The sequence below is a fragment of the Phasianus colchicus genome, chromosome 37, assembly GCF_987193195.1.
Source record: "Phasianus colchicus chromosome 37, bPhaCol1.hap1.1, whole genome shotgun sequence".
In the NCBI taxonomy this organism is placed as follows: domain Eukaryota; kingdom Metazoa; phylum Chordata; class Aves; order Galliformes; family Phasianidae; genus Phasianus; species Phasianus colchicus.
In genome coordinates, this window is record NC_143472.1 from 1634052 (window position 1) to 1656688 (window position 22637).

General features: G+C 55.2%; 1 protein-coding gene across 1 annotated transcript in view; it reads right to left on the reverse strand.

Moving 5' to 3' along the window:
• The window catches only part of HNRNPUL2 (heterogeneous nuclear ribonucleoprotein U like 2), a 31029-nt gene that overhangs the window by 3746 nt on the left and 4646 nt on the right, over positions 1–22637 (reverse strand). The window contains exons 2-11 of the mRNA XM_090129812.1: positions 21070–21190; positions 19362–19438; positions 17856–17995; positions 13720–13810; positions 10451–10563; positions 7989–8258; positions 5595–5717; positions 3800–3928; positions 3527–3695; positions 1186–1386 (exon numbers count right to left, since the gene is read on the reverse strand). Of these exons, the coding sequence (XP_089985938.1) occupies positions 1186–1386; positions 3527–3695; positions 3800–3928; positions 5595–5717; positions 7989–8258; positions 10451–10563; positions 13720–13810; positions 17856–17995; positions 19362–19438; positions 21070–21190 (1434 nt within the window). The remainder of the gene's footprint in view (positions 1–1185; positions 1387–3526; positions 3696–3799; positions 3929–5594; positions 5718–7988; positions 8259–10450; positions 10564–13719; positions 13811–17855; positions 17996–19361; positions 19439–21069; positions 21191–22637) is intronic.

Here is a 22637-nt window from a genome sequence, read left to right on the forward strand (position 1 = left end):
GGACACAGGACCCCCACCATGAACTCCAGGAGGTACAAAGCCCCCAAAAGAAGGGCACAGGACCCCCAAATTGAGGTCCAGTACCCCCAAAAACCGCAAATGGAAGGGACAGGACCCCCAAAATGAGGTCCAACCCCCGGAAGGATAGAATAGGACCCCCAAATTGAGGTCCTACCCCCAAAAGGAGGACACAGAACCCCACAAAATGAGGTCCAGGACCCCCCAAAACCCCAAGAGGAGGGCACAGAACCCCCAAAATGAGGTCCAGGCCTACCAATCTCCCAAAAAGAGGGGACAGGACCCCCAAAATGAGGTCCAGGACATACAAAACCCCCAAAATGAAGGCACAGGACCCCCAGAATGAGCTCCAGGACATACAAAACCCCCAAAAGGAGGGCACAGGACCCCCAAATTGAGGTCCGACCCCTAGATGGAGGACACAGGACCCCCACCATGAACTCCAGGAGGTACAAAGCCCCCAAAAGGAGGGCACAGGATCCCCAAATTGAGGTCCAGGACCCCCAAAAACCGCAAATGGAAGGGACAGGACCCCCAAAATGATGTCCAACCCCCAAAAGGATAGAATAGGACCCCCAAATTGAGGTCCTACCCCCAAAAGGAGGACACAGAACCCCACAAAATGAGGTCCAGGACCCCCCAAAACCCCAAGAGGAGGGCACAGAACCCCCAAATTGAGCTCCAGGACCACCAAAAGCTCCAAAAGGAGGGCACAGGACCCCTAAATTGAGCTCCAGGACCCCCGAAAACCCCAAATGGAAGGGACAGGACCCCCAAAATGAGGCCCAGGACATACAAAACCCCCAAAAGGAGGGCGCAGGACCCCCAAAAGGAGGGCGCAGGTCCGACCCCCAGATGGAGGACACAGGACCCCCACCATGAACTCCAGGAGGTACAAAGCCCCCAAAAGGAGGGCACAGGACCCCCAAAATGATGTCCAGGTCTGCCAATCCCCCCAGAAGAGGGGACAGAAACCCCAAATTGAGGTCCTGGACCCCCAAAAACCCCAAAAGGAGGGCACAGGACCCCCAAATTGAGGTCTGACCCCAAAAAGAAGGACACAGGACCCCGAAAATGAGGTCCAGGTCTACCAATCCCCCGAAAGGAGGGCACAGGACCCCCGAAATGAGGCCCAGGTCCCCCCCCAGCCCCCCAGCAGGGTCTCACCGTAGCCCTGGCCGCGGTTGCGGTTCTGGCGGTTGCGTTTGTTGCGGTTGTTGCGGCGGTTGGCTCGTTTTTCGGAGGGTGGAAGGAGTTTCCTGGCCTCCTCTTTGTATTTGGTGACCAAGGGCTGGGCTTCTTCCTTGGGCAGCTCGCCGTACTGCACCTCGTCCAGGTATTCACTCTTCTCCGGGAGGGAGTAGTTGGCTGTAGAGATGAGGAGGGAGAGAGGTTAGGGGGATCCTAAAGGGGTTAGGGGGTGGTTGGGGGGATCCTGAAAAGGATAAGGTGAGGGTGGGGGGCTTGGAAAGGGGTTAGAGAGCAGCTGGGGGCCTTGGAGAAGGGTTAGGGGGGAGTTGGGGGGCTTTAAGAGGGGTTGGGGGGGCTCCTGAGAAGGATAATGTGAAGTCTGGGGGGCTTCGAGAGGGGTTAGGGGGATCCTAAATAGGATAAGGTGAGGTTGGGGGGCTTGGAAAGGGGTTAGAGAGCAGCTGGGGGCTTTGGAGAAGGGTTAGAGGGTGGTTGGGGGGCTCCTAAAACGGATAAGGTGAGGTTTGGGGGGCTTGGAAAGGGGTTAGAGAGCAACTGGGGGCCTTGGAGAAGGGTTAGGGGGGAGTTGGGGGGCTTTAAGAGGGGTTGGGGGGGCTCCTGAGAAGGATAATGTGAAGTTTGGGGGGCTTCTCGAGGGGTTAGGGGGATGCTAAAAAGGATAAGGTGAGGGTGGGGGGCTTGGAAAGGGGTTAGAGAGCAGCTGGGGGCTTTGGAGAAGGGTTAGGGGGGAGTTGGGGGGCTTTAAGAGGGGTTGGGGGGGCTCCTGAGAAGGATAATGTGAAGTTTGGGGGCTTCGAGAGGGGTTAGGGGGATCCTGAAAAGGATAAGGTGAGGTTGGGGGGCTTGGAAATGGGTTAGAGAGCAGCTGTGGGCTTTGGAGAAGGGTTAGGGGGGAGTTGGGGGACTTAGAGAGAGTTAGGGGGGCTCCTAAAAAGGATAATGTGAGGTTGGGGGGCTTGGAGAGGTTAGGGGCATTTGGGGGGATCCTAGAAAGGTTGGGGGTGGTTGGGAGGCTTGGAGAGGAGTTGGGGGGGGATCCTAAAAAGGATAAGGTGAGGTTGGGGGGCTTGGAGAGGGATTAGGGGGGAATTGGGGGGGATCCTAGAGGGGTTGGGGGCTGGTTGGGAGGCTTGGAGAGGGGTTAGGGGAGAGTTGGGGGGATCCTAGATGGGTTAGGCAGAGGTTGGGGGGCTCCTAAAAAGGATAAGGTGAGGCTGGGGGGCTTGGAGAGGGGGTTAAGGGGTGGTTGGGGGACTTAAGAGAGGGGTTGGGGGGATCTTAGAGGGAATGCTATAGGGGAGAGGGGGCAGTTGGGATGCTCATAGAGAGGTTAGAGGGCAGCTGGGGGCCTTGAAAAGGGATTAGGGTTAAGGTAATGGCCCCCCAAGTGCCATTTTTGGCCTCTGAGCACCATTTCTGGGCCCCATTTCTGGGCCCCGAGTGCCATTTTTAGGTCTCCAAGCACCATTTCTGGGTCTCCAAGCACCATTTTTGGGTCCCCAAGTGCCGTTTTGGGGTCTCTAAGCACCATTTTTAGGTCTCTAAGGGCCCCCAAGTCCTATTTCTGGCTCCCTAAGCACCATACTTAGGCCCCCGAGGGCCATTTCTGGGTCTCTAAATCCCATTTCTGGGCCCCAAGTGCCATTTCTGGGTCTCCAAGCACCATTTCTAGATCTCTAAGCACAGTCTCTTGGTCTCTCAGCACCATTTCTGGCTCTCTAAACACCACTTTTGGGTCTCCAAGCACCATTTCTTGGTCTCTAAGGGCCCTCAAGTCCCATTCTTGGGTCTCCAAATCCCATTTCCGGGCCCCCAGGCACCATTTCTTGGTCCCTAAGTGCCGTTTTAGGGTCTCTAAGCACCATTTTTAGGTCTCTAAGGGCCCCAAGTCCTATTTCTGGCTCTCTAAGCACCATTTCTAGGCACCCGAGGGCCATTTCTGGGTCTCCAAGCACCATTTCTGGCCTACCAAGTGCCATTTTTGGGTCTCCAAGCACCATTTTTGGGTCTCTAAGCACCGTTTTTAGGTCTCTAAGGGCCCCCAAGTCCCATTTCTGGCTCTCTAAGCACCATTTCTAGGCCCCTGAGGGCCATTTCTGGGCCTCTAAGCACTATTTCTGGGCTACCAAGTGCCATCTCTGGGCCTCTAAGCACTATTTTTGGGTCCCCAAGTGCCATTTTGGGGTCTCTAAGCACCATTTCTAGGCGCCCGAGGGCCATTTCTGGGTCTCCAAGCACCATTTCTGGGCTACCAAGTGCCATTTTTGGGTCTCCAAGCACCATTCCTGAAGCCCACCTTTCATCTCCAGCATGACAGACTCGGGCACATCCTCCCCCTCGGCCTCTTTACGCAGCTCCAGCCTCTTCTTCCAGTCATCCTCAGTGGGCACCACCACCACCACCTTACGGCAGAACCCCTTGAATGCCAACAGCTTGCGCCGCTGCCCCGAGTTGTACACGTTGCACTGCCCAAAACGAGGGGAAAAAGGAGGAAAAAAAGGTGAAAAGGGACATCAGGGGATGCCTGTGAGCCCCCCCTGGGGTTTCTGTGAGCCTCCCCTGGGTGTACCTGGTCGAGGATGAAGTTCCTCTTGGCTCTGGGAGCGATCTGAACCAGCTTGCTAAGGCACTGGGCAGCCTGCTGGATCAGCAGGTCCTTGCTCTTGGCGTCCAGCTCTTCCACTTCAGGACCCCTTGTCTGACCCAAAAAGTGGGGATTTAGCAGGAAAACGGTGCTGTGACAGGCTGAGGGTCTTTGGGGGGGGTTGAGGGTCATTTGGGGGGGAAGGGTTGTGGCTTTAAGGGTGCTAAGGCACCAGGCAGCCTGCAGGATCAGCAGCTCTTTGCTGTTTCTGCTCAGCTATCTGACGCCACGGCCCCTCATCTGCTCCAAAAAGTGGGGATTTAGCAGGAAAACAGAGCTGTGATGGGTTGGGGGTCTTTGGGGGTCTTTTGGGGGAGGGTTCAGGGTCATTTGGGGGGGGGGAGCAGGGGAGGGTTGTGGCTTTAAGGGTGCTAAGTACTGGGCAGCCTGCTGGATCAGCAGCCCCTTGCTGTTTCTGCTCAGCTATCTGATCCCAGAGTCCCTGACCTACCCCAAAAAGTGGGGATTTAGCAGGAAAACGGTGCTGTGATGGGCTGAGGGTCTTTGGGGGTCTTTTGGGGGGGGTTCAGGGTCATTTGGGCGGAGGACAGGGGGAGGGTTGTGGCTTTAGGGGTGCTAAGGCACCAGGCAGCCTGCTGGATCAGCAGCTCCTTGCTGTTTCTGCTCAGCTATCTGACCTCTGGACCTCTCACCCCAAAAATTGGGGATTTAGCAGGAAAATGGAGGGGTGATGTGTTGGGGTCGTTGGGGGGGGTCTTCCACGAGGGGATTCAGGGTCATTTGGGGGGGGGGTTGTGGCCTTAAGGGTGTTAAGGCACTAGGCAGCCCGCTGGATCAGCAGCTCCTCATTCTCTGTGCTCAGCTATCCGACCTCAGGACCACTCACCTACCCCCAAAAGTGGGGATTTAGCAGGAGAATGGAGGGGTGATGGGCTGGGGGTCTTTGGGGGTCTTCCTGGGGGCGTGGGGGGGGGGGGGGGGAGTCAGGGTCATCTGGGGGTGTTTTTGTGGCCTTAGTGGTCCTAAAGCAGTGGGCATCCTGCTGGATCAGCAGCTCTTTGCTTTTTGCACTCAGCTATCCGACCTCAGGACCACTCACCTACCCCAAAAAGTGGGGATTTAGCAGGAAAATGGAAGCGTGACGGGTTGGGGGGTCTTTGGGGGTCTTTTATGGGGGGATTCAGTGTCATTTTTTGGGGTTTTGGGGTTTTATTGGTGCTAAGCAGTGGGCAGCCTGCTGGATCAGCAGCTCTTTGCTTTTTGTGCTCAGCTATCTGACCTCAGGGTCCCTCATTTGACCCAAAATTGGGGATTTAGCAGGGTGACGGGTTGGGGGTCTTTGGGGGTCTTTTACAGGGGGATTCAGCATCATTTGGGGGGGTTTGGGGGGCTTGGGGTCTTAGTGGTGCTAAGCAGTGAGCAGCCTGCTGGATCAGCAGCTCTTTGCTTTTTGTGCTCAGCTATCTGACCTCAGGGTCCCTCATTTGACCCAAAAAGTGGGGATTTAGCAAGAAAATGGAGGAGTGATGGGCTGGGGATCTTCGGAGATCTTTTGAGGGGGGGGGATTCAGGGTCATTCTGGGGGGGCTTCGGGGTGTTTTTGTGGGTTCGAAGGCACACTCTGCTCTTTGTGCTCAGCTATCCGCCCTTAAGATCCCTCATTTGATCCAAAAAGTGAGGATTTCGCAGCAAAATGGGTTTGGTTGGTTGTTGTTTTTTTTTTTGGGGGGGGGTGTTTATTTGGGGAGGGGGGTTTTACCCTCATCTGGTGCAGCACCAGCTCCGTGCCCAGGATGTTGTAACGTTTCTCCTGGTTCTCTGCGCTGTGTTTTTGAGCCCATTGGGTTTTCCCAGAGCCCGGCAGCCCCACCATCAGCAGCACCTTGGGGATGGGGAGGGGGGCACAGTGAGGAAGACCCCCCCCCTCAAATTTGGTCGTTCCCCCATCCACAAAAGAAGCATTTCTTTCACTCTCGCTCCTCAAATGAATATTTCTCCCCCCCAAAAAATGTCTATTTGTCATTTCAAGAGTCACACTACTCACCAAACATAAACATTCACCCCAAAAATGCACATTTCCCACCCCCAAAGCCCCCCCAAATCCCTATTCTCCCTTACAAACCCATTTCCCCCCCCCCAAATTCCCATTCTCCCTTCCAAATGCCCATTCCTCACCCCCAAACCCCCCATTCCCCCTCCAAACCCTCATTCTCCCCCCCCATTTTGCCCTCAAACACCCATTCTCTCCTCCAAACCCCCATTCTCCCCCCCAAAGCTCCCATTCTCCCCCCAACCTCCCAAATCCCCCATTCCCCCCCCCAAACCCCATTCTCTCCCCCGAGCTCCCCCATTTCCCCCCCCCAAACCCTCCATTCTCCCCCCCCCAAACTGCCATTCCTCCCCCAGCCCCCTCATTTCCCCCCCATTCTTCCCCCCAAGTCCCCCATTTCCCAACTCAAAGCCCCCATTTCCCCCCATTCTCCCCCCAAGCCCCCCCCAAACCACCATTCCTTCCCCCCAAGTCCCCCCCAAACCCCACATCCCCTATTCCCCCCCACTCTCCCATTCACCCCCCCACCAACCCCAATCCCCCCCTAAACCCCCCAGTGCCCCCCAAATCTACTCCATTCCCCCCGCCAACCCCAATTCCCCCCCAACCCCCCCAATTCTCCCCCCCTAAACCCCCCATTCTCCCCCCCACCAACTCCCCCATTTCCCCCCACCAAACCCCCCAGTTCCTCCCCAAATCTCCTCCATTCCCCCCCGCCAACCCCCAATTCCCCCCCAACCCCCCCAATTCTCCCCCCCTAAACCCCCATTCTCCCCACAACCCCCCCAATTCTCCCCCCTAAACCCCCCATTCTTCCCCTAAACCCCCCCAATTCTCCCCCCCAAACCCCCCATTCTTCCCCCCACCAACTCCCCCATTTCCCACCGCCAACCCCCCCAGTTCCCCCCCAAATCCCCTCCATTCCCCCCCGCCAACCCCCCCCAATTCCTCCCCAACCCCCCCAATTCTCCCCCCCTAAACCCCCCCTTCTCCCCCCCAACTCCCCCATTTCCCCCCTAAATCCCCTCCATTCCCCCTCGCCAACCCCCCAAATCCCCCCCCGCCAAACCCCCCAGTTCCCCCCCAAATCCCCTCCATTCCCCCCGCCAACCCCCCCCAAGTCCCCCCAACCCCCCCAATTCTCCCCCCTAAACCCCCCATTCTCCCCCCCGCCAACTCCCCCATTTCCCCCTTCCAAACCCCCAGTTCCCCCCCAAATCCCCTCCATTCCCCCCACCAAGCCCCCAAATTCCCCCCTGCCAAACCCCCCAGCTGCCCCCCAATTCCCCTCCATTCCCCCCCGCCAACCCCCTCAATCCCCCCCACCAACCCCCCCAGTTCCCCCCCAAATCCCCCCAATTCTTCCCCTAAACCCCCCCAATTCTCCCCCCCCAAACCCCCCATTCTTCCCCCCACCAACTCCCCCATTTCCCCCCCCAACCCCCCCAGTTCCCCCCAAATCCCCCCATTCCCCCTGCCAACCCCCCCCAATTCCCCCCCAACCCCCCCAGTTCTACCCCCTAACCCCCCCATTCTCCCCCCTAAACCTCCCATTCTTCCCCCCACCAACTCCCCCATTTCCCCCCGCCAAACCCCCCAGTTCCTCCCCAAATCTCCTCCATTCCCCCCCGCCAACCCCCCAAATTCCCCCCTGCCAAACCCCCCAGCTCCCCCCCAATTCCCCTCCATTCCCCCCCGCCAACCCCCTCAATCCCCCCCGCCAACCCCCCCAGTTCCCCTCCAAATCCCCCCCATTCTCCCCCCAATCCCCCCAATTCTCCCCCCTAAACCCCCCATTCTTCCCCTAAACCCCCCCATTCTTCCCCCCACCAACTCCCCCATTTCCCACCGCCAACCCCCCCAGTTCCCCCCCAAAACCCCTCCATTCCCCCCCACCAACCCCCCAAATCCCCTCCATTCCCCCCCAACTCCCCCCAAGTCCCCCCCAACCCTCCCAATTCTCCCCCCCAAACCCCCCATTCTCCCCCCTACCAATTCCCCCATTTCCCCCTGCCAACCCCCCCAGTTCCCCCCCAAATCCCCTCCATTCCCCCTGGCCAACCCCCCCCCCAGCCCCCCATTCTCCCCCCCAAACCCCCTCACCTCGCACTGCTGCAGCTCGCTGGGTGCCGGGGGGGTTCTCACACGTTGCTCGGGGGGCACGCAGTGAATGAAGACGTACCCGGGGGGGGGCGGGGGGCACAGAGGGTCTCTCTGCCCAAAATTGAGCTGCACGGAGCAACCTTTGCAAAGGACGTGGGGCAGCAGCGCCCGCCCCCCCAGAGCCTCTTTGGGGACATGAAAAGCGACCCCCAGCCCCTCCCCGTTTTTGGAGAAGGAAAGCTGCACCTCCTCCTCGCCTGTCTCGAAGTCCTGTGTCAAATTGGGGGGGGGGACAACAAATGGGGGGGGGGAAAGGGTCAAAATTTGAGTCTGAGCAGCCAAATCTGCACCGTTTTGCCCCAAATTCCACCCCTCCACCCTTCACCCCTCCAACACCAACCCCCTTTTTCCCTTTCCCCTCAACCCCCCCCCCCAAATTAAGCCCCCCACCCTAATTCTGTCCTAACCCCCCCCCCAAAACTATGCACTCCCCAATTTCTATCCCAATCCCCCCCCATATTCAGCCCCCCCCAATTCCAACCACCACACCCAAATCTGCATCATTTTGCCCCAAATTCTACCCCTCCAACCCCAACCCCCCTTTTTCCCTTTCCCCTCAAATCCCCCCCCCAAATTAAGCCCCCCACCCAAATTCTGTCCTAACCCCCCCCCCCAAACTATGCACTCCCCCATTTCTATCCCAATCCCCATCAGCACACCCAAATCTGCACCGTTTTGCCCCAAATTCCACCTCTCCAACCCCAGCCCCCCCTTTTTCCCTTTCCCCGCAAATCCCCCCCCAAATGCTGCCCCCTCCTCAAATTCTGCCCCAATCCCCCCCCAAATTATGCTCCCCCCCAAATTATGCCCCAATCCCCATCAGCACACCCAAATCTGCATCATTTTGCCCCAAATTCCACCCCTCCACCCTTCACCCCTCCAACCCCAACCCCCTTTTTCCCTTTCCCCTCAAATCCCCCCCCCAAAATTAAGCCCCCCACCCAAATTCTGTCCTAACCCCCCCCCAAAACTATGCACTCCCCCATTTCTATCCCAATCCCCCCCCATACTCAGCCCCCCCCAATCCCCATCAGCACACCCAAATCTGCATCATTTTACCCCAAATTCCACCCCTCCACACCCACCCCCCCCCTTTTTCCCTTTCCTCTCAAATCCCCCCCTCAAATTCTATTCCCCTCCCCAAATTCTGCCCCAATCCCCCCCCAAATTCTGCTCCCCCCCCCAAATTCTGCCCCAATCCCCACCAGCACACCCAAATCTGCACCATTTTACCCCAAATTCCACCCCTCCACCCTTCATCCCTCCAACCCCCCCCTTTTCCTTTTCCTCTCCAATCCCCCCCCAAATTCTGTGTCCCCCCCCAAATTATGCCCCAATCCCCCCCCAAATTATGCTCCGCCCGAAATCCTGCCCCAATCCCAACCAGCACACCCAAATCTGCATCATTTTACCCCAAATTCCACCCCTCCACCCAACCCACCCCCCTTTTCCCTCTGCCCTCAAACCTCCTCCCCAAATTATGCTCTCATTTCCCCCCCCCAAATTCTGCCCCCAACTCCTACCCCCAAATTCCTCCCTCAAGCCCCCGCAAACGCCCTAACCCCCCCCAAAAACACCCCCTACCCTTTATAACTGCCCCAAACTCCCCAAAACTGCCCCAAAGCCCCCCCAAAAATTCCCCAAACTCCCCCCAAATGCTCCCTCAAATGCTCCAACCACCTCCAAACTACCCTCAACCCCCCCCCCCGATGCCCCCAACTCCCCCCCAAAATGCCCCCAAACCCTCCCAAATTCCCCAAAACTGCCCCCAACCCCCCCAAAACCTCCAAACCCCCCCACCCCCCCAAAATGCCCACACAAACACTCCCACCCACCCCCAAATTGCCCCCGGAACCCCCCCCCCAAATTGCCCCAATCCTCCCAGTGCCCCAAGCCCCCCAAAACAGCCCCCAACCCCCCAAATGCCCCCTCAAATGCTCCCAACCACTCCCAAACCCCTCCAAATTGCCCCCCGACCCCCCACAAAAAGCCCCAAACTGCCCCAGCCCCCCCAAATGCCCCAAACTCCCCCCAAATGCCCCAAACTCCCCCCAAATGCCCACTCAATTGCTCCCACCCCCCCCAAATTGCCCCCAAACCCCCCCAAATTGCCCCAAATCCCCCAAGCTCCCCAAAACTGCCCCTAACCCCCAGAAAAATTCCCCAAACCCCCCGAAAATGCCCCCAAACTCCCCCCAAACTGCCCCCAACCCCCCCCCAACCTCCCAAATTACCCCCTCAACTCTCATGCACCACAATCCCCCAATTCACCCCCCCAAAAATGCCCCCTCAAATGCTTCCAACCCCCCCAAAACACCACCAAACCCCCCCCAAACCACCTAAATCCCCCCCAAATCCCCCCACCGCCCCCCTAAAAGCCCCCCAACCCCCCCGGTGCTGACCGCAAAGCAGCCGATGACGTCCCCCTCCCCAAAAGGCTGCCCGAACTCCTCGAAGCGCCCGCTCTCCACCTTCAGCCCCCTCCCATCGTAGCCGTAGGAGAACTCGTCCTCCCCTGAAATGGGGGGGGGACAACGGGTTTGGGGAGGGGGGCAGTGGGTTATGGGGGGCAGGGGGCTCAAATCGAGGGTCCTCATTTGAGGGTGGGGCAAAAGGAGGGGTTTGGGGGAGCTGGGAGCAGCTTTGGGGGCACCCAGTGTCATTTTTGGGGTGCCCAGATGGGGTTCTGAGACACCCTGGGCCATTTTTGGGGTGCCCAGGTGAGGCCTGGGGTGCCAACAGCCATTTTGGGGGCACCCAGAGGAGATTTTGGGGCACCCTGAAGCACTTTTGGGGCTCACAGGGAGGGGTCTGGTTTGGGGATCCCCAAGATTTGAGGTTTTGGGGTCCATCCACCTTCAGCCCCCTCCCATTGTAGCCATAGGAGAACTCGTCCTCCCCTGAAATTGGGGGGGGGACAACGGGTTTGGGGAGGGGGGCAGTGGGTTATGGGGGGCAGGGGGCTCAAATCGAGGGTCCTCATTTGAGGGTGGGGCAAAAGGAGGGGTTTGGGGGAGCTGGGAGCAGCTTTGGGGGCACCCAGTGTCATTTTTGGGGTGCCCAGATGGGGTTCTGAGACACCCTGGGCCATTTTTGGGGTGCCCAGGTGAGGCCTGGGGTGCCAACAGCCATTTTGGGGGCACCCAGAGGAGATTTTGGGGCACCCTGAAGCACTTTTGGGGCTCACAGGGAGGGGTCTGGTTTGGGGATCCCCAAGATTTGAGGTTTTGGGGTCCATCCACCTTCAGCCCCCTCCCATTGTAGCCATAGGAGAACTCGTCCTCCCCTGAAATTGGGGGGGGGACAACGGGTTTGGGGAGGGGGGCAGTGGGTTATGGGGGGCAGGGGGCTCAAATCGAGGGTCCTCATTTGAGGGTGGGGCAAAAGGAGGGGTTTGGGGGAGCTGGGAGCAGCTTTGGGGGCACCCAGTGTCATTTTTGGGGTGCCCAGATGGGGTTCTGAGACACCCTGGGCCATTTTTGGGGTGCCCAGGTGAGGCCTGGGGTGCCAACAGCCATTTTGGGGGCACCCAGAGGAGATTTTGGGGCACCCTGAAGCACTTTTGGGGCTCACAGGGAGGGGTCTGGTTTGGGGATCCCCAAGATTTGAGGTTTTGGGGTCCATCCACCTTCAGCCCCCTCCCATTGTAGCCATAGGAGAACTCGTCCTCCCCTGAAATTGGGGGGGGGACAACGGGGTTGGGGAGGGGGGCAGTGGGTTATGGGGGGCAGGGGGCTCAAATCGAGGGTCCTCATTTGAGGGGGGGGCAAAAGGAGGGGTTTGGGGGAGCTGGGAGCAGCTTTGGGGGCACCCAGAGTCATTTTTGGGGCACCCAGATGGGGCTTTGGGGCACCCAGGGCCATTTTGAGGGCACCCAAAACCCTTTTTGGGGCATCAACAGCCACTTTTAGGGCACCCACACTCACTTTGGGGGCATTCAGGTGGGGCTGCGAGACACCCAGGGCCATTTTGTAGGGCACCCAAAGGGGATCTGGGGCACCCACACCCATTTTTGAGCCACAAACAACTATTTTTAAGGTACCCAACTGGGGCTTTGAGACACTCAGGGCCATTTTTGGGGTGTCCAGATAGAGCTTTGGGGCACAAACAGCCATTTTTGGGGCGCTGTGAGGGAGTTTGGGGCATCCAGTGTCATTTTTGGGGTGCCCAGATGGGGTTCTGAGACACCCAGGGCCATTTTTGGGGTGCTCAGAGGGGGAAATGGGGCACCCACAGGCATTTTTAGGGTGCCCAGATGGGGCTTTGGAGCACCAACAGCCATTTTTGGGGCACAAACATCCATTTTTGGGATGCCCAGATGGGGTTCTGAGACACCCTGGGTCATTTTTGGGGTGCCCAAGTGAGGCCTGGGGCACCAACAGCCATTTTTGGGGCACCCAGAAGAGATTTTGGGGCACCCACAGGCATTTTTGGGGCACCCAGAATCACTTTCGGGGCACCTAAGTGGGGCTCTGAGACACCCAGGGCCATTTTTGGGGTGCCCAAAGGAGGTATGGGGGCACCGACAGCCATTTTTGGGGTACCCAGGTGAGGCTTTGAAACACCCAGGGCCATTTTTGGGGCACCCAGAGGGGATTTAGGGCACCCAAAGTCATTTTTGGGGTGTCCAGAAGGAGCTTTGAGACACCCAGGGCCATTTTTGGGGTCCCTAAAGCCAATCTTTAGGCTCCCAGAGGCAGTTTTGGGGCTCCCAGAGGGGTCTGATTTTGAGGTCCCCAGGATTTCAAGTTTTGGGGGGCACTCAGAGCCATTTTTGGGGTTCCCAGAGGGTTATGGTTTTGGGATCCCCGGGATTTGAGATTTTGGGGACACCAGGGGTGGTTTTGTGGTGCCAAAACCAGCATTTTGGGGGGGCCCAGAGATTTGGGTTTGGGTTTCTTGCTTTTGTGGTGCTTTTGGGGTGGGGGGGTCCCATCTTGGGGGCACCCAGGACCATTTTTGGGGTTCCCTGGGGGTCTGATTTTGGAGTCCCCAACATTGGAGGTTTTGGGGGGCATCCAGGGCCATTTTGGGGGCACTCAAGGCCATTTTTGGGGTTCCCAAAGGCAATTCTGGGGTTCCCAGAGGGGTCAGGTTTTGGGATCCCCAGGATTTGTGGTTTTGGGGGCACCGGGGGTGGTTTTGTGGTGTCAAAACCAGCAGTTTTGGGGGGCCCAGAGATGTGGGTTTGGGTTGCTTGTTTTTGGGGGGGTCTTGGGATGGAGGGTCCCGTTTTTGGGGCACCCAGGGCCATTTTGGGGGTTCCCAGAGGCAGTTTTGAGGTGCCCAGAGGGGTCTGATTTTGGGATCCCCAGCATTAAAGGTTTTGGGGGACACTCAGGTCAATTTTTGGGGCACCCAGGGCCATCTTTGGGGTTCCCTGGGGGTCTGATTTTGGAGTCCCCAACATTGGAGGTTTTGGGGGGCATCCAGGGCCATTTTGGGGGCACTCAAGGCCATTTTTGGGGTTCCCAAAGGCAATTCTGGGGTTCCCAGAGGGGTCAGGTTTTGGGATCCCCATGATTTGTGGTTTTGGGGGCACCGGGGGTGGTTTTGTGGTGTCAAAACCAGCAGTTTTGGGGGGCCCAGAGACGTGGCTTTGGGTTTCTTGTTTTTGGGGTGGTTTTGGGGTGGGAGGTCCCATTTTTGGGGTGCAGAGGGGGGTCCTTACCCAGCTGGGAACGAGAGAAGTCGACGGACCACCCGACGCGGAACAGCGGCACCTCAGAGCTGCCCTCCTTCAGTGGGAGGTGCTGAGCAACCTGCACGTTTTGGGGAGAAATTGGGGGATTTGGGGACAAAATTGCACCGTTTTGGGGTATAATTATGGGATAGGAAAAGGAAAAAGGGAATGGAGTGGAAGCAAAAAGCTAAAAGCGTCAGGAAACGGTTCAAAAAGGTGGAAAAAATCCCAAAAAAATGTGCTAAATTTGGGATACGAAAGTTGGGTGGGGGGTTTTAAGTCCCCAAAAAGCCCCAAATTCGGGTGGAAATGGGGTTCCAAACTGACCCAAAGCCCCAACCCCACAAAAGATGACTCCAAATCCCCCGAAATGACCCCAAAATGATCCAGCAGGGCCCCCAAAGGACTCCAAGGACCCCCCTGTATCATCATAACCCCTCCCCTAAGACCCTAAAGACCCCAAAATGACCCTAAAAGTTCCCCAAGTCATCCGAAAGCACCCTAACCCTCCCCAAATGCCCCCCCAAAAATCCCAAAATGACCCTAAAGACCCTAAAGATCACCAAAAGGACACAGGAAGACCCCCAAATCGCCCTAAAGACCCCCTGAAAGCCCTCACAAGGACCCTAAGCCCCACCCCAAAATCCCCAAAGTGACCCCAAAGTGATCCTAAATGCCCCCAGATGATATTAAAGACCCCAAAGCGACCCCCGAAGTCCACCAAAATCACCTCAAAACCCTAAAATTATCCTAAGGGCCCCAAAACAACCCCAAAGGTCCCCAAATGACCCCCCCAAGTCCCCCAAAACACCCCTAAATCCCCCCCCCAACAATCCTAAATGTCCCAAAATAATCCCTAAATGACCCTAAATGCTCTCAACGGATACGAAAGTCCCCAAAAGCCAGCTAAATCACCCCAAATACCCCCCCAAATCACCCTAAAATAATCTAAAATGCCCCCCCAAAAATTCCAAAATGGTTTTAAGTGCTCCCAAATAACTCTAACAGCCCACAAACGACCCCAAAACCAGCAAACTCACCCCAAAAACTTCCCAAAAGCTACTCACCAGACCCGAAACCCTAAATGTCCTCAGAATGACCCCCCAAATCCATCAAAATCACCCTAAGAACCCTACAAAATGACCCTAAATGCCCCTCTTCCCCCCCTAAAAAAATTAGATACCCAACAATGACCCCAAAATCCATCAAAATCACCCTTAAGGCACCCTAAAATGACCCCAAAATGACCCTAAATGCATCCAAATGACCTTCAGGACCCCCAAATGACCCCAAAACCCACCAAAATCACCCCAAATCCTCCCCCCCAATCCAATCCTAAATGCCATTCAAGACCCCCAATTGACCCCAGATCCCCTCCAGACCAACCCTAAATGTCCCCAAACGACATCGGACCCCTGAGACCCCCAAAACCCACCAAACTGACCCCAAATCCTCCCTCCCCAAACCAACCCTAAATGCCCCCAAATGACATCACAGACCAAGTGACCCCAAAACCACCAAATCACCCAAAATGACATTAGAGACCTCCCAGGAACCCCAAAACCCACTAAAACGATGCCAAATCAACCCCAAATACCCGTAAACCCCCCAAATGACACTCAAGACTCCCAAATGACCCCAAAATCCACCAAAATGACCCCAAATCCCCCCCAAACCAACTTCAAGTGCCCCTAAATGACACTCAAGACCCCCAAGTGACCCCCAAACCCCATGAAATGCCCCCCCAAACCCCCCCAAACCAACCCTAAATACCCCAAAATGCTCCTACGTGACATCAAAGACCTCCAAATGACCCCAAAACCCACCAAAATCACCCCAAACACCTCCCCAAATCAACCCTAAATACCCCCAAAATGCCCCTAAATGCTCCTACGTGACATCAAAGGTACCTGATTGACCCCACAACCCACCATACTCACCCCAAATCACCCCCCAACCAACTCTAAATACCCCAAAATGGCCCTAAATGCTCCTACGTGACATCAGAGACCTCTGAGTGACCTCAAAACCCACCAAAATCACCCCAAATCCCCCCAAACCTATCCCAAATGCCCCTAAATGCTATCAAATGACATCAAAGGCCCTCAACTGACCCCAAAACCCACCAAAATCACCCCAAATCCCCCCCAAAACCAACCCAAGTGCCCCAAAATGACACTCAAGACCCCCAAGTAACCCCAAAATGCCCTGAAATGCCCCCCTAAAGCCCCCCAAACCAACCCCAAGTGCCCCAAAATGACCCTAAACGCTCCCAGATGACATCAGAAACCCGACAGACCACAAAACCCACCAAAATCACCCCAAATCCCCTCCAAACCAACTCTAAATGCCCCCAAAATGACCCTATATGCTCCTATGTGACATCAGAGACCCCCGAAAATTCACAAAAATCACCCCAAATCCCTCCCCAAACCAATCCCAAATGCCCCAAAATGCCCCCAAATGCCATTCAAGCCCCCCAACTGACCCAAAACCCACCATAGACACCCTAGATCCCCCCCCCAAACCAACCCTAAATACCCTAAAATGACCTTAAATGCTCCTAGGTGACATCAAAGATCCCCGAGTGACCCCAAAACCCACCAAAGTCGTCCCAAATCCCCCCCAAACCAACCCCAAATGCCCCTAAATGCCCCCAACTGCCATTCAAGCCCCCAAAACCCACCAAAATCACGCTAAACCCCCCCAAACCAACCCTAAATACCCTAAAGTGACCCTAAATGCTCCCAGATGACATCAGAGATCCCTGAGTGACCCCAAAACCCACCAAAATCACCCCAAATCCCTCCCCAAACCGATTCCAAATGCTCCTAAATGCCCCCAACTGCCATTCAAGCCCCCCAACTGACCCCAAAACCCACCAAAGTCATCCCAAATCCCCCCCAAACCAACCCCCAACTGCCCCAAAATGACCCTAAATGCTCCCAGATGACATCAGAGACACCCAAGTGACCCCAAAACCCACCAAAACCACTCCAAATCCCCCCCAAAACCAACCCCAAGTGCTCCAAAATGACCCTAAACGCTCCCAAATGACATCAGAGACCCCTGACTGACCCCAAAACCCACCAAAACCACTCCAAATCCCCCCCAAAACCAACCCCAAGTGCCCCAAAATGACCCTAAACGCTCCCAAATGACATTCGAGCCCCCTGACTGACCCCAAGACCCACCAAAATCACCCTAAATCTCCCCTAAACCAACCCCAAATGCTCCTAAATGCCCCCAACTGCCATTCAAGGCCCCTGAGTGACCCCAATACCCACCAAAATCACTCCAAATCCCCCCCAAAACCAACCCTAAATACCCCAAAATGACCTTAAATGCTCCCAGATGACATCAGAGACACCCAAGTGACCCCAAAACCCACCAAAATCACCCCAAATCCCTCCCCAAACCAATCCCAAATGCCTGTAAATGACATTCGAGCCCCCTGACTGACCCCAAGACCCAACAAAATCACCCCAAATCCCTCCCCAAACCGATTCCAAATGCCCCTAAATGCCCCCAACTGCCATTCAAGCCCCCCAACTGACCCCAAAACCCACCAAAGTCATCCCAAATCCCCCCCAAACCAACCCCCAACTGCCCCAAAATGACCCTAAATGCTCCCAGATGACATCAGAGACACCCAAGTGACCCCAAAACCCACCAGAATTACCCCAAATCCCCCCAAAACAACCCCAAGTGCCCCCAAATGATCCTAAACGCTCTCAGATAACAGAGACCCCCCGAGTGACCCCAAATCCCACCAAAATGACCCCAAATCCCCCCCCAAAATAACTCTAAATACCCCAAAATGACCCTAAACGCTCCCACATGACATCAGATCCCCGAGTGACCCCAAAACCCACCAAAATCACCCTAAAACCCACCAAAATAACTCTAAATACCCAAAATGACTCTAAACGCTCCCAGATGACATCAGAGACCCCCAAGTGACCCCAAATCCCACCAAAACCACCCCAAATCCCCCCCAAAATAACTCTAAATACCCCAAAATGACCCTAAGCGCTCCCAGATGACATCACAGACCCCCGAGTGACCCCAAACTCCCCCGAAACGACCCCAAAAAGCCTCCCCCCCCACCCCCAATGCCATACCTTGGCCTCGAAGCAGACCTTCCCTGCAGTGACCCCATGTGTGCTCCGTGCCCCCGACCACAGCGCTGGGAAACGCTCAAAGAACAGAGGCTGCCCCCCATAACGGTCCTTGGTGGCACGAAAGTGGAGATCTGAAGTGTCTGAGGGGAAGAAACGGGGTGAAAAACCCTAAAATGGGGAGCGGGGAAACGCAGGGAGTTGGGAAATTGGGTCTGGGGGGGTTTCAGGCGTCTAAAATATGGGTTTTGCAAAGGTTTGGACCCAAAAAAGGGGTGGTTTGAGGGATTTTTTCACACTCAGAATTGGGTCGTGAAAAGTTTGCCCAACAGTGCCATTTTCAGAGAGCTTTCCCCCCAAAAGTGCCATTTTCAGAGAGCTTTTCCCCCCAAAAGCGCCATTTTCAGAGGGCTTTTCCCCCAAAAAGCACCATTTTCAGAGGGCTTTTCCCCCCAAAAGTGCCAGTTTCAGAGGGCTTTTCCCCCCAAAAGCGCCATTTTCAGAGGGCTTTTCCCCCAAAAAGCACCATTTTCAGAGGGCTTTTCCCCCCAAAAGTGCCAGTTTCAGAGGGCTTTTCCCCCCAAAAGTGCCAGTTTCAGAGGGCTTTTCCCCCAAAAGTGCCATTTTCAGAGAGCTTTTCCCCCCAAAAGTGCCATTTTCAGAGAGCTTTTCCCCCCAAAAGTGCCATTTTCAGAGGGCTTTTCCTCCAAAAAGTGCCATTTTCAGAGAGCTTTTCCCCCCAAAAGTGCCATTTTCAGAGAGCTTTTCCCCCCAAAAATGCCATTTTCAGAGAGCTTTTCCCCCAAAAAATGCCATTTTCAGAGAGCTTTTCCCCCAAAAAGTGCCATTTTCAGAGAGCTTTTCCCCCAAAAAATGCCATTTTCAGAAAGCTTTTCCCCAAAAAATGCCATTTTCAGAGGGCTTTTCCTCCAATAGTGCCATTTTCAGAGAGCTTCCCCCCCCAAAAATTGCCATTTTCAGAGAGCTTTTCCCCAAAAATGACATTTAGACCATTTTTTTCCTAAAAACCAGTGTTTTGGGACAGAGTTTATTCCAAAAAAGGGCCATTTTCAGACAGCTTTCCCCCAAAAATGACACACTTGGACAATTTTTCTCCTAAACAACAGTGGTTTTGAACAGAGTTCATCCCCCAAAAGTGCGATTTCCAGAGGATTTTCCCCTGCAAAATACTATTTTCAGAAACCTTTTCACCCCAAAATGCCACTTTTAGATAACTTCCCCCAAAAACTGGCATTTTAGGGGGAGAAAGCCCTCTCAAAGTGACATTTTTAGACCTTTCTTACCCCAAATTTCCCCTCCCCATGCACCCTCCCTTCCTTTCACCCCCAGACCTAATGAACCTCCTTGCTGTTTCCTCGTTAACGAGCAGCACTCATTCAATTAAACCCAACAAATGAAGGTGTAAAGTATTAAAAAACACCATTTTCAGGCTCCTCCCTCCCCCAAATGCCCCAAAAAGGGCCTTTTTCACCCCAAAACCCCACATACAGGTATCCAGGATGACCAGACTCTCATCCTCCTCCCCTTCCCTCGGCTCCTCCTCGGGTGGTGGCGGTGATTTGGACCTAAAAGTGGGAAAAAAAAACCCAAAATGGAACCAAAGAGAGCAGGTTTGGACCCCAAAAGAGCAGCTTTTGTCCCAAAAAGGGCTGTTTTTTTTCCCCCAAAAAGGCAGTTTTTGACCCAACAGGAGCTGTCTTCACCCAAAAAAGACTGGTTTTGCCCCAACGGGAGCATTCTTTCTCCCAACAGGATCCATTTTTGCCCCAAAAGGAGCTGTTTTGGAGCTGCTTTTGCCCCAAAAGGAACCATTTTTGCTCCAAAAGGAGCTTATTTTGCCCCAACAGGAGCTGTTGTGAAACTGGTTTTGCCCCAGAAAGGAGCTGGATTTGGAGCTGTTTTTCCCCTAAAAAGAAGCTGGATTTGCCCTAAAAAGGAGCTGGTCTTGCCCCCAAAAAGGAGCTGGATTTGGAGCTGTTTCTGCCCCAAACAGGAGCTGGATTTGGAACTGTTTTGCCCCAAAAGGAGCTGTTTTTCCCCCCAAAAGGGCTGGTTTTGCCCAAAAAGGGCTGGGTTTGCCCCAAAAAAGAGCTGGATTTGGAGCTGTTTCTGCCCCAAAAGCAGCTGCTTTTTCCCCCAAAAGGGAGCTGGATTTGCCCCAAAAGGGAGCTGGATTTGCCCCAAAAGGGAGCTGGATTTGCCCCAAAAGGGAGCTGGATTTGCCCCAAAAGGGAGCTGGATTTGGAGCTGTTTTTCCCCAAAAAGGAGCTGTTTTTCCTCCAAAAAGGAGCTGGTTCTGGTTCTGCCCCAAAAAGGAGCTGGATTTGGATCTGGATTTGCCCCAAACAGGAGCTGGATTTGGAGCTGTTCCTGCCCCAAAAGTGGCAGTTTTTCCCCCCAAAACGGCTGGATTTGCCCCAAAAAGGAGCTGTTCCTGCCCCAAAAGTGGCAGTTTTTCCCCCCAAAAGGGATGGTTTTGCCCCAAAAAGAGCTGTTTCTGCCCAAAAAGGAGCTGGATTTGCCCCAGAAAGGAGCTGGTTTTGGAGCTGTTTCTGCCCCAAAAAGGAGCTGGTTTTGGAGCTGTTTCTGCCCAAAAAGGAGCTGTTTCTGCCCCAAATAGGAGCTGTTTTTTCCCCCAAAAAGGGCTGGTTTTGCCCCAAAAGGAGCTGGTTTTGCCCCCAAAAAAGGAGCTGGATTTGCCCCCAAAAAAGGAGCTGGATTTGGAGCTGTTTCTACCCCAAAACCAGCTGTTCCCGCCCCAAAAGTGGCCATTTTTCCCCCCAGCAGGGCTGGTTTTGCCCCAAAAAGGGCTGTTTCTGCCCAAAAAGGAGCTGGATTTGCCCCAAAAAGGAGCTGCTTTTGGAGCTGTTTCTGCCCCAAAAGGAGCTGCTTCTGCCCCAAATAGGAGCTGTTTTTTCCCCCAAAAAGGGCTGGTTTTGCCCCAAAAGGGCTGGTTTTGCCCCAAAAGGGCTGGTTTTGCCCCAAAAGGGCTGGTTTTGCCCCAAAAAGGGCTGGTTTTGCCCCAAAAAGGAGCTGGATTTGGAGCTGTTTCTACCCCAAAACCAGCTGTTCCCGCCCCAAAAGTGGCCGTTTTTCCCCCCAGCAGGGCTGGTTTTGCCCCAAAGTGGCCGTTTTTCCCCCTAGAAGGGCTGTTTTTGCCCAAAAAGGGCTGTTTGTGCCCCAAAAAGGGCCGTACCTGCTGTTGTAGGCCTCCTCACGGAACTCATAGTAGGCCCGGCCGTGCTCGTCCTTCTCGTCGCGCTGCCGCTTCACCCCGCGCCGCTCGTCTGAGCCGGCGGCCTTGGAGGCTTCGTCAGCTGCAAAATGGGGCAAAAAAGGGAGGAATTGGGACAAGGGGGGGTGGGGGGGGGGAATGGGGGGGGGCAAGGGAAAAAGGGGGGGCAAAGGAAAAGGGAGGGGGCAAAGGAAAAGGGAGGGGGGGCAAAGGAAAAGGGAGGGGGGGCAAAGGAAAAGGGGGGGGGGGCAAAGGGAAAGGGGGGGGGCAAGGGAAAGGGGGGGGGCAAAGGAAAAAGAGGAAAAGGGGGGGAATGGGGGGAAAAGGGGGCGGCATGGGGGGAAAAGAGGGGGGGCATGGGGGGAAAAGGGGGGGGGGCATGGGGGGAAAAGGGGGGGGGGCATGGGGGGAAAAGGGGGGGGGGCATGGGGGGAAACCAAAGTTTTCCCAAAATAGGCACAGGAACCCCAAACTGAGCACTGGGAACCAAAAACCGCCCCCAAATGGGGGGCAAAGAACCCAATATGGACACAGGGAGCCCCCAAACCATCCCAAAATAGGCACAGGGAACCCCAAAACTCCCCCAAAATGGGCACAGGATTCCCAATACAGACATAGGAAACTTCAAAACTGCCCAAAACAGGAACAAGGAACCCCAAAATGGACACAGGAACCCCAAAACGGACACAGGAAGTCCCAAAACCATCCCAAGATGGGCACAGGGAACCCCAACATTGCCCCAAAATGGGGACAGCGAAGCCAAAACTCCCCCAAAATGGGCACAGGATTCCCAATACAGACATAGGGAACCTCAAAACTGCCCAAAACAGGCACAAGGAACCCCAAAATGGACACAGGAACCCCAAAACGGACACAGGAAGTCCCAAAACCATCCCAAGATGGGCACAGGGAACCCCAACATTGCCCCAAAATGGGGACAGGATTCCCAATACAGACATAAGGAGCCCCAAAACTGCCCAAAACAGGAACAAGAAACCCCAAAATGGACACAGGAACCCCAAAACGGACACAGGAAGTCCCAAAACCATCCCAAGATGGGCACAGAGAACCCCAACATTGCCCCAAAATGGGGACAGGATTCCCAATACAGACATAAGGAGCCCCAAAACTGCCCAAAACAGGAACAAGAAACCCCAAAATGGACACAGGAACCCCAAAACGGACACAGGAAGTCCCAAAACCATCCCAAGATGGGCACAGAGAACCCCAACATTGCCCCAAAATGGGGACAGGGAAGCCAAAACTCCCCCAAAATGGGCACAGGATTCCCAATACAGACATAGGGAGTCCCAAAACTGCCCCAATACAGGCACAGGAAGCCCAAAAACTGCCCCAAAATGGGCACAAAGAATCCCAAATGGGCCCATTATGGCACACAGGAACCACAAAACAGGCACAATGAACCCCAAAGCCACCCCATAATGGGCACAAAGGACCAAAATTGCCTCAAAATGGGCACAAGGAACCCAAAACAGCCCCAAATGTACACAGGGAACCCCATAACAGAC